The sequence below is a fragment of the Aythya marila genome (genome assembly GCF_965140915.1).
Source record: "Aythya marila genome assembly, chromosome: 22".
Lineage (NCBI taxonomy): Eukaryota > Metazoa > Chordata > Aves > Anseriformes > Anatidae > Aythya > Aythya marila.
Genome location: NC_139063.1, coordinates 4,045,645 through 4,058,372, shown reverse-complemented (window position 1 = coordinate 4,058,372; position 12,728 = coordinate 4,045,645). Strand labels below are relative to the sequence as shown.

The 12,728-nt window shown below is 65.0% G+C and overlaps 2 protein-coding genes across 4 annotated transcripts; one reads left to right on the top strand and one right to left on the bottom strand.

Annotated features, from left to right (window-relative positions):
* Positions 1–1,789: 1,789 nt before the first annotated feature.
* Positions 1,790–2,900, bottom strand: GPR3 (G protein-coupled receptor 3). Its single transcript, XM_082777757.1, has one exon. The coding sequence runs from the start codon at positions 2,848–2,850 to the stop codon at positions 1,864–1,866; it is 987 nt and encodes a 328-aa protein (XP_082633883.1). The 5' UTR covers positions 2,851–2,900; the 3' UTR covers positions 1,790–1,863.
* Positions 2,901–5,628: 2,728 nt separating this feature from the next.
* CD164L2 (CD164 molecule like 2) lies at positions 5,629–10,895 on the top strand. Of its 3 annotated transcripts, none has more exons than XM_082777678.1 (6): positions 5,629–5,869; positions 7,457–7,561; positions 7,973–8,050; positions 8,166–8,231; positions 8,741–8,906; positions 10,436–10,895. In XM_082777678.1, exons 1-6 carry the CDS (start codon positions 5,656–5,658, stop codon positions 10,440–10,442), a joined length of 636 nt encoding a protein of 211 aa, XP_082633804.1. In that variant the 5' UTR covers positions 5,629–5,655; the 3' UTR covers positions 10,443–10,895. The 3 variants fall into 3 exon arrangements, with proteins under 3 accessions (XP_082633804.1, XP_082633802.1, XP_082633803.1); XM_082777676.1 differs by having other exon boundaries at positions 8,163–8,231; XM_082777677.1 differs by lacking the exon at positions 10,436–10,895 and having other exon boundaries at positions 8,163–8,231; positions 8,741–9,025.
* Positions 10,896–12,728: the final 1,833 nt, after the last annotated feature.

Here is a 12,728-nt window from a genome sequence, read left to right as displayed (position 1 = left end):
AGAGAAGAGCCGGGTGAGCTGCCGGGGGACGGTGACACGGGAAGAAATGGGGAGAAAGCAGCCGTGAGTCAGCGCGGCTGGGAACTGCGTGGTCCTTCACCACCAGGGGAGGTGGGGTTGGGAAAAATCCCCCAAAAAAAGGGACGGAGGAATCCGTGGCCCACCCCAAGTGCGCCCCTTGGGCATCTTCAACACCTGAGCTTTGCTCCTTTCCCCCCCCGGCTTAACCTCATGGGGGGGCAAGGGGAGCCCCAAATTCCCCAGCCCCAGCCTGGCTGTCACCCCCCAGCACCCCACATCCCACCCATTTGGGGGTGCTCAGGGGCCTGGAGGAAACCTGCAGCTCCCCGGGACGGTGCTGGGCGGTGAAGGCAAAGGGCACGAGGCGCAGAGCCCCGTTCCTGGGGGGGGGGGCGAGCTGCCCTAATTAACACCACGGTGATTAACCCTTATCAGCACCACCGCTGGGCACCCCGAGTTGTGTTCCAGTGCCCAAGCCGGGGGGGGCATCAGCCCTCGCTCTGTTTGGGGCATTATTTCTGCCCTGGGGGGGGCTGCACGGCCGTGCCCCCCCTGCCCTCACCCTGGAGCTGCTTCGAGGCCGGGGACCTGGGTGCTGCCCCCCCCGGGGCAGGGATCCCGTTATCAGGATGTTTTGGGGGTGGGGGGGGGCTGTCACTTGGGATTTCTTAATGGGGGTGCGGGGGACAAAGGGAGAAGGCCCTCCCCCCCGCTGACACCACACAGCCGCACGTCACCGTATCACAAATTATACTTTTATTTCCCCCCCCCCCAGTGGTTGTAAACAAGAACCAGCCCCGTGCCCTGTGCAACACCGCAGCGAGGATTCCCCCCCTCGCATCCATCCCCGCCCCCCCACCCCAAAAAAATGTGCAAATCCCATCCCAGTGCAAAGAAACGCTTTGGTGAGCGGCTGGGGGGGGGGGCAACCGGCAGCAGGGCGATGGGGGGGCTCCGAGGGGACACCCCGAGGCTGCTGGGGTGGGGGGCACCGAGCCCCTGTGCGCCCCCCCCCCGCCCAAAGCCAGCGAGCACTAGAGGGCAGCAAGCCCCAGCGCTGCGCCCGGCCGGGAGGGAGGAATTACCCAAAAAATAAATAATTTACCCCAAAAAAAAATAAATAGATGCGCGGACAGCTGGGAGAAGGGGGTGGCTCCGGGTCCCTCCTCCTCTGGCAAGCGATTTCCCACACGTACATTCCACCCCCCCCACCCCCCCCAATTAATGTAAAAAATATATTTTAACTATCTGAGGTAAATAACGCTGTAAAAAGGCAAAGGGGGGGGGGGGACACGGTTCTGGTGTCGCCCCCTCCTTAAAAAAATAACGCGTTGTAAATAGTTCTAAAGAAAATATGAGGATCTGCCCCCGTCTCTCTCGCGCGCACACAGAAATATAGATTATATTGTGGATAAAAAATACGATTTTTGTGTTTTTTTTTTTTTCTTCTGTAAATTCAAAAAGTGGAAAAATTGAGGGCGGGGAGGGGGGGGGGGTTGTGCACAGAAGGGGAGAGCCGGGATGAGCTGCAGCAGCGCGTCCCCGGCGGGGAGGAGCGAGATGAAAAAGGGGGAAAAAATAAAAATAAATAAAAGAATAAAAATAAGAATAAGAATAAAAATAAAAATTAAAAAAATAAAAAAATAAAAAAAGAATAAAAATAAAAAATTTAAAAAATAAAAAAATAAGAATAAGAATAAGAATAAGAATAAGAATAAGAATAAAAATAAAAATAAAAATAAAAATAAAAATAAAAATAAAAATAAAAATAAAAATAAAAATAAAAATAAAAATAAAAATAAAAATAAAAATAAATGAAAGACCCCAACGACAACCGGGGCGTCAGACGTCGCTGGGCGACCTGGAGCGGAAAGGCATGGTGGGGGAGACGCACCCGCAGCACACGGCCCACAGCACCTTCTGGATCTCCTGGTTCCTGAAGGCGTAGATGACGGGGTTGAGCATGGAGTTGTAGGTGGCGGGGAGCAGCGTGACGTAGGTGTAGAGGGCCGGGTAGCTGTAGTCCCCCAGCAGGCAGTAGACGGCGAAGGGCAGCCAGCAGGACGCGAAGGTGCCCAGGATGACGGCCAGGGTGGCGATGCCTTTGCGCGTGGTGACGTAGTGGGAGCTGGCCAGGAAATGTCTCTGCACGGCGATCTGCTGGGCGTGCCGGCACACGATCCTGCAGATCTGCACGTAGAGCTGGAGCATCACGGCGAAGACCATGAAGAAGGAGACGGAGAGGATGATGAGGTGGTTCTTGGTCAGGGGCTTGACCACGCTGCACGCCGAGGGCTCCTTCAGGCAGTTCCAGCCCATGACGGGCAGCAGCCCGTAGCAGACGGAGGCTCCCCAGGTCAGCACCAGCATGATGTAAGTCCTGGTGACCGTCCTCTCCGAGTAGTAGGTCAGGGCGTTGTAGAGGGACAGGTAGCGATCGATGGTGATGGCCAGCAGGCTGCTGACGCTGGCCGTGAAGGAGGTGACCAGCAGCCCCACCGTTAGCAGGCTGACCGCCTCCGACGGGACGAAGTAGACGAAGGCGAAATGCAGGATGAGCCCCAGGCCGGCCAGGAGGTCGGCCGTGGCCAAACTGCCGATGAGGAGGAACATGGGAGCCCGGAAAGCCGGCGTGTAGAAAATCACCACCACCACCACGGCGTTCTCGCAGGAGATGATGGTGCCGGAGACGCAGAGCACCACGTCCCAGGGGTTCAAGGCCAGCGGCTGCACCACCGATTCCAGGTCCAAGGAGCCGCCGCTCCCGTTCCTGGCCTCGAACCAGCCCCGCTGGCCCGTGCTGGAGTTGCGAGGCCCGTCCTCCATCATGCTGCCGGAGGCCGACCTGCCGGAGCCCAAACCCAGGGGACCCCATCAGCACCCCGTGCGTCCCCGTGCCACCCAGCCCTGCGCACCCGTGTCCCATCCCCGGGGGCTTCCCCCAAAAAAAGTTGTCCCCATGATCCAGGCAGAGCGGGATGGAGCAGGGCACTTGGGTCACCGTTGGCCCGAAGAGGGCATTTGTCCAGAGGAGCTTTGCTTTGGCTCTGCTTTTTCTTCTTTTTTTTTTTCAGGGAAAAATAAATAATTTTTGCATTGATAAAGGAAGGAGGAAAATTAAATAAATAAAAGCAAACGGCTCAGCCCGCTCACCCCTGCCTGCATTAGCTGCCGGGGGGGGTTGTGCATCACACAATTTGGGTGGGTGAATGCTCGGAGTGGGTCCGGCCTCGCTGTCCTGCCCCCCCTGCTCATGTCCCCCCCACCCTTAAAAAAAAAAGGAGGGGGGATGTTATGGGGATGGGCAGCAGCAGGTGAAAGGGGCGGCCCCACCACCATGGGGTCCAGCCCACCCCCTACAGCATCCCAGCGGGGGGGTCCCCTGCCAGGGGGGGGGCTGGCAGGGATGCTCTGTGAGGGCAGCACAGCCCCGGGGCGGGGGGGGGCACACAGAGGGGGCTCACACCCCTTCCTTGGTACCCCCCAGATCCCTTGTACCCCCCCCCAAAAAAAAAAAAAAAATCCACGGTACCTCCCCAGAAAAATCCCGGTGCCTCCCCCAAAATTCTCGGTGCCCCCCCCCCCAAAAAAAAATAAATTCCGGGTGCCCCCCCCTCCCTCCCCAAAAGCGCTCACCTGCCGGGATGCTCGGCCACAGCCCGGGCTGGGGGCCCGCTGCCATGGGCGCCGCCGAGTTATAGCGACCGAACCCCTCCGGGGGGGTGGGGGGGTGACTCACCGCCGTCCCCCCCCCCCCCCCCCAAAGCAGCCCCGCTCCCCCCGCTGTGACGTCAATAGCGCGCCGGAGCCAATCAGCGCCCCGCAAAGCAGCGCGGGCGCGCGCGCGCCGCATAGTAATCGCAGCGGGGCTGGAGCTGCCCATTCATAAAAACAGCCCCCCCCCTACACACGCACACCCCCAGCCCGGCCCACGCCCGCCTCCCCTTTATTCCCCCCCCACCTCAAACCTACACCAAAGGCCCCCCCCTACAGCTCGGGTTCCCCCCGCCGCGTCCTTGCGAAGCCCTTGTAGGGCCGTGATGCAGAGCCCTGCACCCCCCCCCCCCCAAAAAAAAATCCCCTCCCCACCATTGCAGAGGTGTGGGGGCTTCCCTGGGGGAGGGGGGGCGTGGGGGCGGCCGTGGGAGGCTCCGCTCGGGGAAAGGATGTGGGGGTGGCCGCGGGGGTGTAAGGAGGTGTCCTCCCCCACCCTGCGTGGCTGGGGATGCTTGGCCCTCCCCGCTCCGGGGCCGGGGCGCTCCGTCTGGCTTTCCCACGCGGGAATAATTAGCCCTGAATAATTAATTCATCGCCGGGAGAGCCGGGAAGGGCTGGCCCGGCGCGGGGTTGCGGGAAGGGCGGCTGGCAGGGAGGAGGAGGAGGAGGAGGAAGATGAGGAAGAGGAGGAGGAGATGCACCCCCGGGACCCTTCCAGGACCCCCCATGAGTGGGGTTGCCCCCATGGGGGGGCTCGGGCGAGACCTTACAGGGGCACGGGGCGGGGGGGGGGGGACTCAGTGCACCGGGATCCGCTGCAAGCATCCCATAGGAGCGCAGCGCCTCGGAGGGGGTGGGGTAGGGGGGAGACCCCGACGGTCAGGGGGAGATGGGGGGGCTCGGCCCGGCGGGTGCTGAACCCTGGGGGGGGGATGTTGGGCCCCCCCGGTGCCACGACCCCAGAGGGGTCCCACCGCCACCACATCTGGTGTGTGCAGTGTACATATGGCACATGCAGCATGAGGTGGTGTGGGATGTGCAGTGTGTGTGCAGTGTGTGTGTGTGCAGCGTGTATGTGCAGTGCATGCAGTGTGTGCAGTGTGTGTGCAGTGTGTGCAGTGTGTGCAGTGCGTGTGTGCAGTGCGTATGTGCAGTGCATGCAGTGCGCGTGTGGTGTGCAGTGTGTGTGCAGTGCTTGCAGTGCATGTGTGCAGTGCGTGCCCACAGTGTGTGCGTGCCTGCAGTGTGTGTGCAGTGTGTGTGTGTGCAGTGTGTACGCAGCGTATGCACGGTGTGCAACGTGTAGGGGGTGTGTGCTGTGTGTAGGGTGTGCAGCGTGCAGTGTGCACACAGCTTGCAGTGAGTGCAGCATCTGGGGTGTGCAGTGTTTGCTCAACATGCAGTGTGCACACAGACAGATGTGCAAGCAGGGTGCGCAGGGTGCAGTGTGTGAGCAGTGTGCGGGCAGTGTCCGCAACATGTGTAGTGCATGTGCAGTGCATGGCGTGTGTGTGCACAGTGTACATGCAACGTGTGCAGTGTGTGAGCAGTGCAAGCAGTGCGAGCAGTGTGAGCAGTGTGAGCAGTCTGTACAGTGAGTATTGTGAGTAGTGCAAGCAGTGTGTGCAGTGCATGCAATGAGAGCAGTGTGAGCAGTACATGCAGTGTGAACAGCGCATGTAGTGGGAGCAGTGGGAGCAGTGTGAGCAGTGCGAGCAGTGCGAGCAGTGCGAGCAGCACAACCTGCAGCCCTGCGGGGGGGGGGAGGGCACAGCCGTGGCTTTCCCACGGGCAGGCGGGGGCAGCCTGGGGGCTGGGCCCCCCCCTGCAAGGGCCGGGCCCCCCGGGGCGGGGCGGGGCGAGGCGAGGCCGCCCTCTGCCCGCCCCCGCCGCCGGGGCCGCCTCCCGCGGGCGCGCATGTGCCCGCGGCACGGCTCCGCACCGCTCTCCCGGGAGCTCCGCAGCTGGCACCTCCCGCCGGGCCGGGCCGTGCCGGGCCGTGCCGAGCCGTGCCGGGCCGTACCGGGCCGTGCCATGGCCCCGCCGTGCGCCGGGGCGCTGCGCTGCGCGCTCCTTTGCGCGTTCCTTTGCGCGCTGCTGTGCGCGCAGGGCCCCGCTGCCACCCGCGCAGGTAGGGACCGGCCCCGCGGGGAGGGGTGCTGGGGGGGGAGAGGTGGTTTAGGGGCAAGCACAACTCCGGGGTGATGTTTAATGAGGGTTCCCCCTATAAGCCAGGACCCTTCCTGGATCCCCTGCCCCGCAGCCCGGCCCGTGGCACCCCTGGGACCCCGCTGGCACCGGTTTGGGGCCGGGACCCTCAGGGTGTGAGGGGTGTGGGGGTGTCCATGTGTGGGGCGCAGCGTCCAGGTCCCTCTCCAAAAGAAGTTGGGGTTGGAGCACGAAGCCCTCGTCCTCCTGGCCCAGGTGCCCACAGCCCCAAACATGGGTTATGGGAACCCCAAAGGGGAAGGATGGGAACCCTGGGCTCAAATTATGGGAACCCCAGAATTTCTGCTGCTCCCCTTCTCCTGTCCTCCCACTCCTTATAGGAACGGGAGCCTCACGGGACACCGGGATGGGGCGACCTCAGCCAGCCCCGCTGCCCCCTCCCCAATTTCCCTCCCCACACCTGCCGGCAGGAGCGGGAGCCGACATTGTTGGGCTCGAACGTCTGTTCCTGTGCCTGCCGCGATAAAAATAACTGAAATTACAAACCTGCCTGAAACGCTGCGAACAAAGTCCTACTTTCCCATTGGTTCCCCGTGGGTCTCCGAGCCCCGCAGGGAGGGGGCCGGCGCCGTGCCCACCACGCCGTAGCCATGGCAATGGGTCCGCAGCATCCGACTTCCAGCCTCGTGCCACCCGGTGCCCCCTTTGCTTTTTGCTGTGGGGGGCACAGAGAGGGAAGAAAGAGGCCTCTCAGTTCAGTCAAGAGGAGTTTGAGCAGCCAGGCCTGGCCTGGGCAGCCTGCAGGACCCTAAAAGCCTGCAGGACCCTAAAAGCAGACCCCAAAGGGAGTTGGTGTGGCCGGGTGCCCCCCTGCAAACCACTGCCCATGGGGATGGGGCAGCAAAGCCTGGCACGAGGCTGACCCAGGAGGCCACCAGCACCCTTTTTTCCCCCCAAAAAAAGTCTGCAAACGGGTTCTCCCCTGGGAAAAACAGCTCCCGGCCCCTTTCCGGGATGGTGCAAGCGCGGTGGCGGGCGTGGGATGCGAGAGCTGGGTACAGGGAGGGCCCGGCCACGGCTCCCCGGAGTCCGCTGCAGCCTCCCTCGCTGACAGTCATCACGTTAAATTAATGATGAGCGCGTGTGGGGGAAGAGCTGGTGGCGGAGCAGCACCGCGAACGCCCAAGTGACTCACAGAGCCTGAGCGATGGGGAGCGGGGGGCACCGGGGGGCGTGGGGGGTGGGCAATCAGGGCATGGAGGTGCTGAGCGTGCAAGGTGGGGAGCAACCAGGCTGGTACTGCTGCCTCGTGGCTTTTAAACCTCCCCAAAAATGTCCCGGGACAGGACGGGCTTGTGCTGTGCCGTGGTTGTAGGCACAACACGGTTGTGGGCACGACGTGGTTGTGGGGTGGGGGGTGTCACCTCTCCGGGGGGCTGCAGCCCACCGGGATGGGGCTGGTGATCCTGGGAGCAGTGGGACGGGGACAGGCAGGTCCCTGCAGGACGGGTGCTGGCTCTCACCCCGCTCTTCCCCCTGGTTTTTGCAGAAGAGTGCGGCGAGCTGCGATCCTGCCAGACATGCACCGCCGGCACCGCCTCGCCCAACGGCTCCGCCTGCATCTGGGTGGGCTGTGGGGCGCCCCAGGAGCCAGGTGAGGGGGGCTCAGCCTTGGGGGGGGCGGCACCAGGCATCCCACAACCCCAGGTGCCCGCAGCCAGCCCTTGCCCCGTGCCTCCAGACCAACACCGGGCAGCTGCGCTCTCCTATGGACCTGTCAAATCCAGCTCAGCACCCTTGGGTGCGTGGCCCCGGCTGCTTTCCCCAGTCCAGGTCCACCTCGCCTGGCCCAACACGGTTCCATCCTCCAGCTTTAAGCCTGTAGGGTTTTGGTGCCCCCAGCTCCCAGCCACGATGGGTTTGGGGCAGCTCTGGGAACCCTCCACGCGTCCGGGGTGCGGGTGCCGCAGGGAGACGCGTGCCCAGGGCAGGACCCAAGGGGGTGGGGGCACAGCAGGTGGTCCCGGGGTCCCGTTGGGAAACTCCTGCTCCCTTTATCCCGCAGAGACCTGGAGCTGCGTGCAGAGAGGGGTGGCAACACGGGGGACGTGCGTGCTCTACAACACCACCGCCCTGTGCCCAGGTAACCCCACACCCCCAAAAAAGCCCAGCCTTCGGGCTGGGGGGGGCGTGAAATCCCGGGAGGTGATGTCCCTCGGCACTTTGTCTTCCCCCTATTTCTCTGTCGCCTCCAGCAGCGCTGAAATCCCCCACCAAAGAGCCCCCACAGCCCCCTAGCAAGGAGCCGGTGACACATTCGCCACGTGAGTGGGGTTGGGGCTGGGGGGCCGCGGGGGGGGGCAATGATGGGATGGGACCGACCTCTTCCCTCTGCGTCCCCTGCGGAGGGCTGAGCGCTGCCCCCCTCTTGGGGTTGCACTGAAGGAGGTTACACCGTGGCTGTGCCCACGGGGTGCCAGCCCTGTCCCCGTGGTCACAGCTCAGTCCCTGTCCCCCCTTTTTTTCCCCTTTTTTCCATGCCGGGGGGGCACGGGGAGGACAGCAGCAGGTGAAGGGGCTGGGAGCGGAGGAGCCTCTTCCAGGAAACGGGATCTGGAGGGCACGGGGCTCGCTGCGGCCGTAACCGGAGCCGCTGCCCTCTGAATTATTGATGCCAGCGGGCTGCTCCGGCACGGGGGGGGCCGAGAGGGGGGCACATCCCTGCCTTTCCTCCTTTGGACCCCCAAAATCCCCCCTCTGTCCTTGCTGGGGTTGGCTCGGGGGGACGCAGGGGTACCCGTAACGCCCCCCCCCTTGCTCCCCTTGCCCCCAGGGACCAGCACCACCAGCGCCCCGCTGACCGGCAGCCCCGAATTTCACCCCCCCGGATTTGACACGGCCAGCTTCATCGGCGGCATCGTGCTGGTGCTGAGCGTCCAGGCCGTCGTCTTCTTCATCATCAAGTTCATCAAGTCGAAGGACAGCACCTACCAAACGCTGTAAGGCTCCCGAGCACCCCCCCCCTCGTAGCCCTGTGCTCCCCGGGGGGGGGGGGTCACACCGCCACGTGCCTGGGCTGAGCCCCCCCATTGAAGCCATAAATCGGGGTGGCCCCGGGTCCCGTCTCGCCGTGTCCCGTCTCGCCGCTGAGTGTTGTCTCCCGTGGCTGTTTGTCCGTCCCCTCTTTATTTGGGGGGGGTTGGGGGGGCAGTTTTGGGGTTGGGGGGGGGGTGGCACGGAGGATTAAACCCATCTCCTTGTCGGTGTCCTGCCTCCTGTCTGTGCGCTGCTGCCTGGCCCCATCCCGCCTCCGACCCCATAGGGAACACGGGGCGCCCCGAATCCACCCCATAAGGCTGAGCCAAGGGGGGGGCCGTGCTCTTTCCCCCCCCCCCTCGCCCCTTTCTCCTGCCCACCCACCGTGGTGCTGAGCCCCTCGGGGGGGGGCTTCTAACGTGGGGGGGGCCGTGCCCCATCTCTCTTTCCTTGCACGCTGCCAGAGAGGACAACCAGTAGGTGCTGGGTGCTGGGTGGGGGCCGCCCCCCGCGCCCCCACGGCTTCACCCATCCCTCCCCCCTCCTTTTTTTGGGGGGGGGGGCAAAGGGCTCCTTTCGTCTTTCCTGGCCTGCATGAGGGGGGGCTTCTCCGCTGGTGTGCTGTGCTCCTGGGGGTGCTGCCCCGGGGCGGGGTGGGGGGGGTGACCCCAACCCCGGTCACCTCCGTCCCCATGGAGGTTGGGTGCAGCCCCCGGTCCCCGTGAGCCCCTCTTTGGGATGGGAGCTGTGGTCCTGCTTCGAGAGCACCCAGTAGTGTGCGCCCCCCCAGCCCCATGGGTGCCCCCCCTATCCAACGGGTGCGCCCCCCTTGTCCCGTGGGTGCCCCCCCTGCCCCCACTGTCCCCTAACCCACCCCTCAGGGCTGGTTTTGGGGTCCCCTTTTCCTCCTGGCTCCATCACCCCAGTGCCTTCACAGCCTGCAGGGTCCCAGCCCCGTGCACGGTGTCCCCAATGTCCCCCCCCCGGTGCCCCCAGCCCCTCTCCGTGCCCCCTGGAGGAGCAGGGCCAGGCCCTTGCTGTGTGCTTTTGCTGTGCCTCTGTGTTGCTGCCGGGGATGGGGGGGAGGAACACGTTGATGGGGGGGTCCCTGTGTCCCCCCCCCCGCCTTCTGTGTGCTGTTTTGGGGAGGGGGGGGTGCGTGCTGTGTGCTGTGGGGTGAGACTTGTAGCTCCAGCTGCCCCCATTAAACTCTGCGAGGTGGTGTCTGTGTGTCCAGCCCCTGTGTCGTGTCCTGGGGGGGCCCTGGGGGGGGGTCACGGAGCCTTTTTTGGGGGGGGGGCATGGCTTAAAAACCCCGTGCCCCCCACCCCTTCCCTGCAGCAGCCCCCATCCGCCTGGGTGTGGGACCACCCCGTGCCGGGTGGGTGCCGTGGGGTGGCTTCTGGGGCACCCCCTGCTTTGGGGGGGGCCGTGTGTGTGTCCCCCCCCAGGCCCTTTTTTTCTACGTGCCCTTCTCTGTCCGCTGCCCTAGGATCTGAGGCCGGGGCCGTGCTCTCCTCGTCCCCCCGGGGAGGCAGAGAAGAGGCCGGCGCTGCCGCGTCCCCGGGACCCTCCTGCCTGGCCCCCCCCCGCACCACAACTATGCAAAGCTGGCCTCTCTGCCCCCGGGGGGGGGCTGCAGGACCCCCCCTCTGTGTCCTGCATGTAGGGGGGCCGGGGCTGGGATGTGCCACCCAAGCCTGCCCCGTGGCCCCGGTGTGGCTGGGGACGTTTTGGGGGTGTTGGTGGCTGCGGTTGTGTCCCCCCCCCGATGGGGTGCTGGGGTGGGGGTCCCCTCCAGCTGCAGCCCAGCCTTTGGGGCCCCCCCCAGGCTTACCAGGAAGCTGGGCAGTGGGAGGACACTTGGCCACAGTCACTGGGGGGGGGGCGAGTGCCACCCCAAGCCCCCCACCCCGCACCGGGCAGAGCCTGGGCTGGCGCAGTGGGGGCCGAGACCCAATAAAGGATTTTCCTCCTATTTTTGGTGTCTGTGTCGTGGTTACCCCCCCGTGCACCCCCAATCAGCATCACACCCTGCAGTGCCCTCTCGGGGGGGGGGGACACCCCTCCTGGCCCTGGGGAGGCTGCAGGGGACGGGGGGAGGATTTGGGGAAGCCCTGGGCCCCCAGCCCCAGCAGAGCGCGGCGGTGGGGAGGGGGCAGCTGTGTGGCCACATCCAGCCCCCCCAAAACCCCGTGCCCCAAATTTGGGGACAAGGAGCCGCGTTTCCATCCCGCAGAGGCCGGGTGGCTGCAGCCTCCTGAGCCCCAAGCTCTGCCTGTCCCCAAAGCGCGCTGTGCCCCGTGTCCCCAAGTGCCCGACGTCCCCGCTCCTCCCTTTTGCCCACGGCTGGGACAGAGATGGCTGCGCAACGCCTGGCTGTCCGTCTGTCCGTCTGTCTGTCCGTCTGTCTGTCCGTCTGTCTGCACGGCGGTTTGGCTGGCCGGGCAGCCCTTTGGCCGTGCCGTGGTTTGGCTGCCAGCACAAGGGTTCGGTGGCCCGGCCGGTGGCACCGCGGGGCCACTGGTCCCCTGTGCCTGTGCCCATGCTCCGGGTCCCCGTCGTGAGCTGGGGACCTCCTGTACCCGGGGCTGTCCAGTTGGGGACGTGATGGGGACACAACTGGGGGGGACACGATGGGAGAAACGGTGTGGGGGGGGTGATGGGGATGCAGGGGGGATGTGGGGACACAATGGGGAAGTGATGGGGATGTGATAGGGACGTGAAGGGAGATGTGATGGGGTTGCACTGGGGGCGTGATGGGGACAGAATGGGGGACGTGATGGGGAAACAATGGGGACACGATGGGGACATGATGGGGACAAGATGTGGGGGATATATGGTGGGGACACGATGGGGACATGATGGGCATGGAATGGGGACACAATTAGGACACAACGGGGACGTGACGGTGTCAGGGATGCAATAAGGACCCAATGGGGACACGGGGGGACTCCCCAGCCCCTTCCCCCCCCGGGAACCACACAGCTTCCCTCCGGCCCCACCCCGGCACGCATTGCACCAGCAGCACGGGGGGGAAGGAACCGGCCCCCATCCCCCCCCCCGGGGCTCTGCAGCTTCCCCTTTTCCCCCGTGCCCGTTTTGCAACCGGTGCCCATCGGAGGAGGGGGGGCAGCAGCAGGGGGGTGCAGCTCCGGGTGCTCCGGGGGGTCCACGCACCCCATCCCCATCCCCTCCCCATCCCCATCCCCATCCCCATCCCCATCTCACCCCATCCCCATCCCCTCCCCTCCCACCCCACGCCCCGGGGCCGGGCGCGGTTCCCGTGGCCGCCGTTGAGTCAGGGCCGGGCCGGGCGGGGGCGGGGGCGGCTCCCGGTGCCCGGGGCGGGGCGGCTCGGGACGGGGCCCGGGGCGCGGGGCGGAGCGGAGCCGGTGCGGGACAGCGAGGAGCGGAGCTGGACGGGAAGGAAGGGCCGGGGGGTAAGGGACGGCCCCCTACGGGACACCCCGGTTAGGGACACCCCGGTAGGGTCACCCAGGTAGGGACACCCCGGTTAGGGTTATCCCGGTTAGGGACACCCAGGTAGGGGCATCCCCATAGGGTCACCCCGGTTAGGGTCACCCTCGTAGGGGCACCCCCGGTAGGGTCACCTCCATAGGGTCACCCCGCTTAGGGTCACCCCGCTTAGGGTCACCCTCGTAAGGGTCACCCCGGTAGGGGAACCCCCAGTTAGTTACACCCCGCTAGGGTCACCCCCGGTAGGGGCACCCCCATAGGGTCACCCCCGGTTAGGGTCACCCTGGTTAGGGTCACCCCGGTAA

Coding starts and splice junctions, on each gene's coding strand:
- GPR3 (XM_082777757.1), bottom strand. CDS start 2,850: ATGATGGAGGACGGGCCTCGCAACTCCAGCACGGGCCAGCGGGGCTGG.
- CD164L2 (XM_082777676.1), top strand. CDS start 5,656: ATGTGCCCGCGGCACGGCTCCGCACCGCTCTCCCGGGAGCTCCGCAGC. Junction 7,562..7,972: donor TGGGGCGCCCCAGGAGCCAG/GTGAGGGGGGCT, acceptor TTTATCCCGCAG/AGACCTGGAGCTGCGTGCAG. Junction 8,232..8,740: donor GCCGGTGACACATTCGCCAC/GTGAGTGGGGTT, acceptor CCTTGCCCCCAG/GGACCAGCACCACCAGCGCC.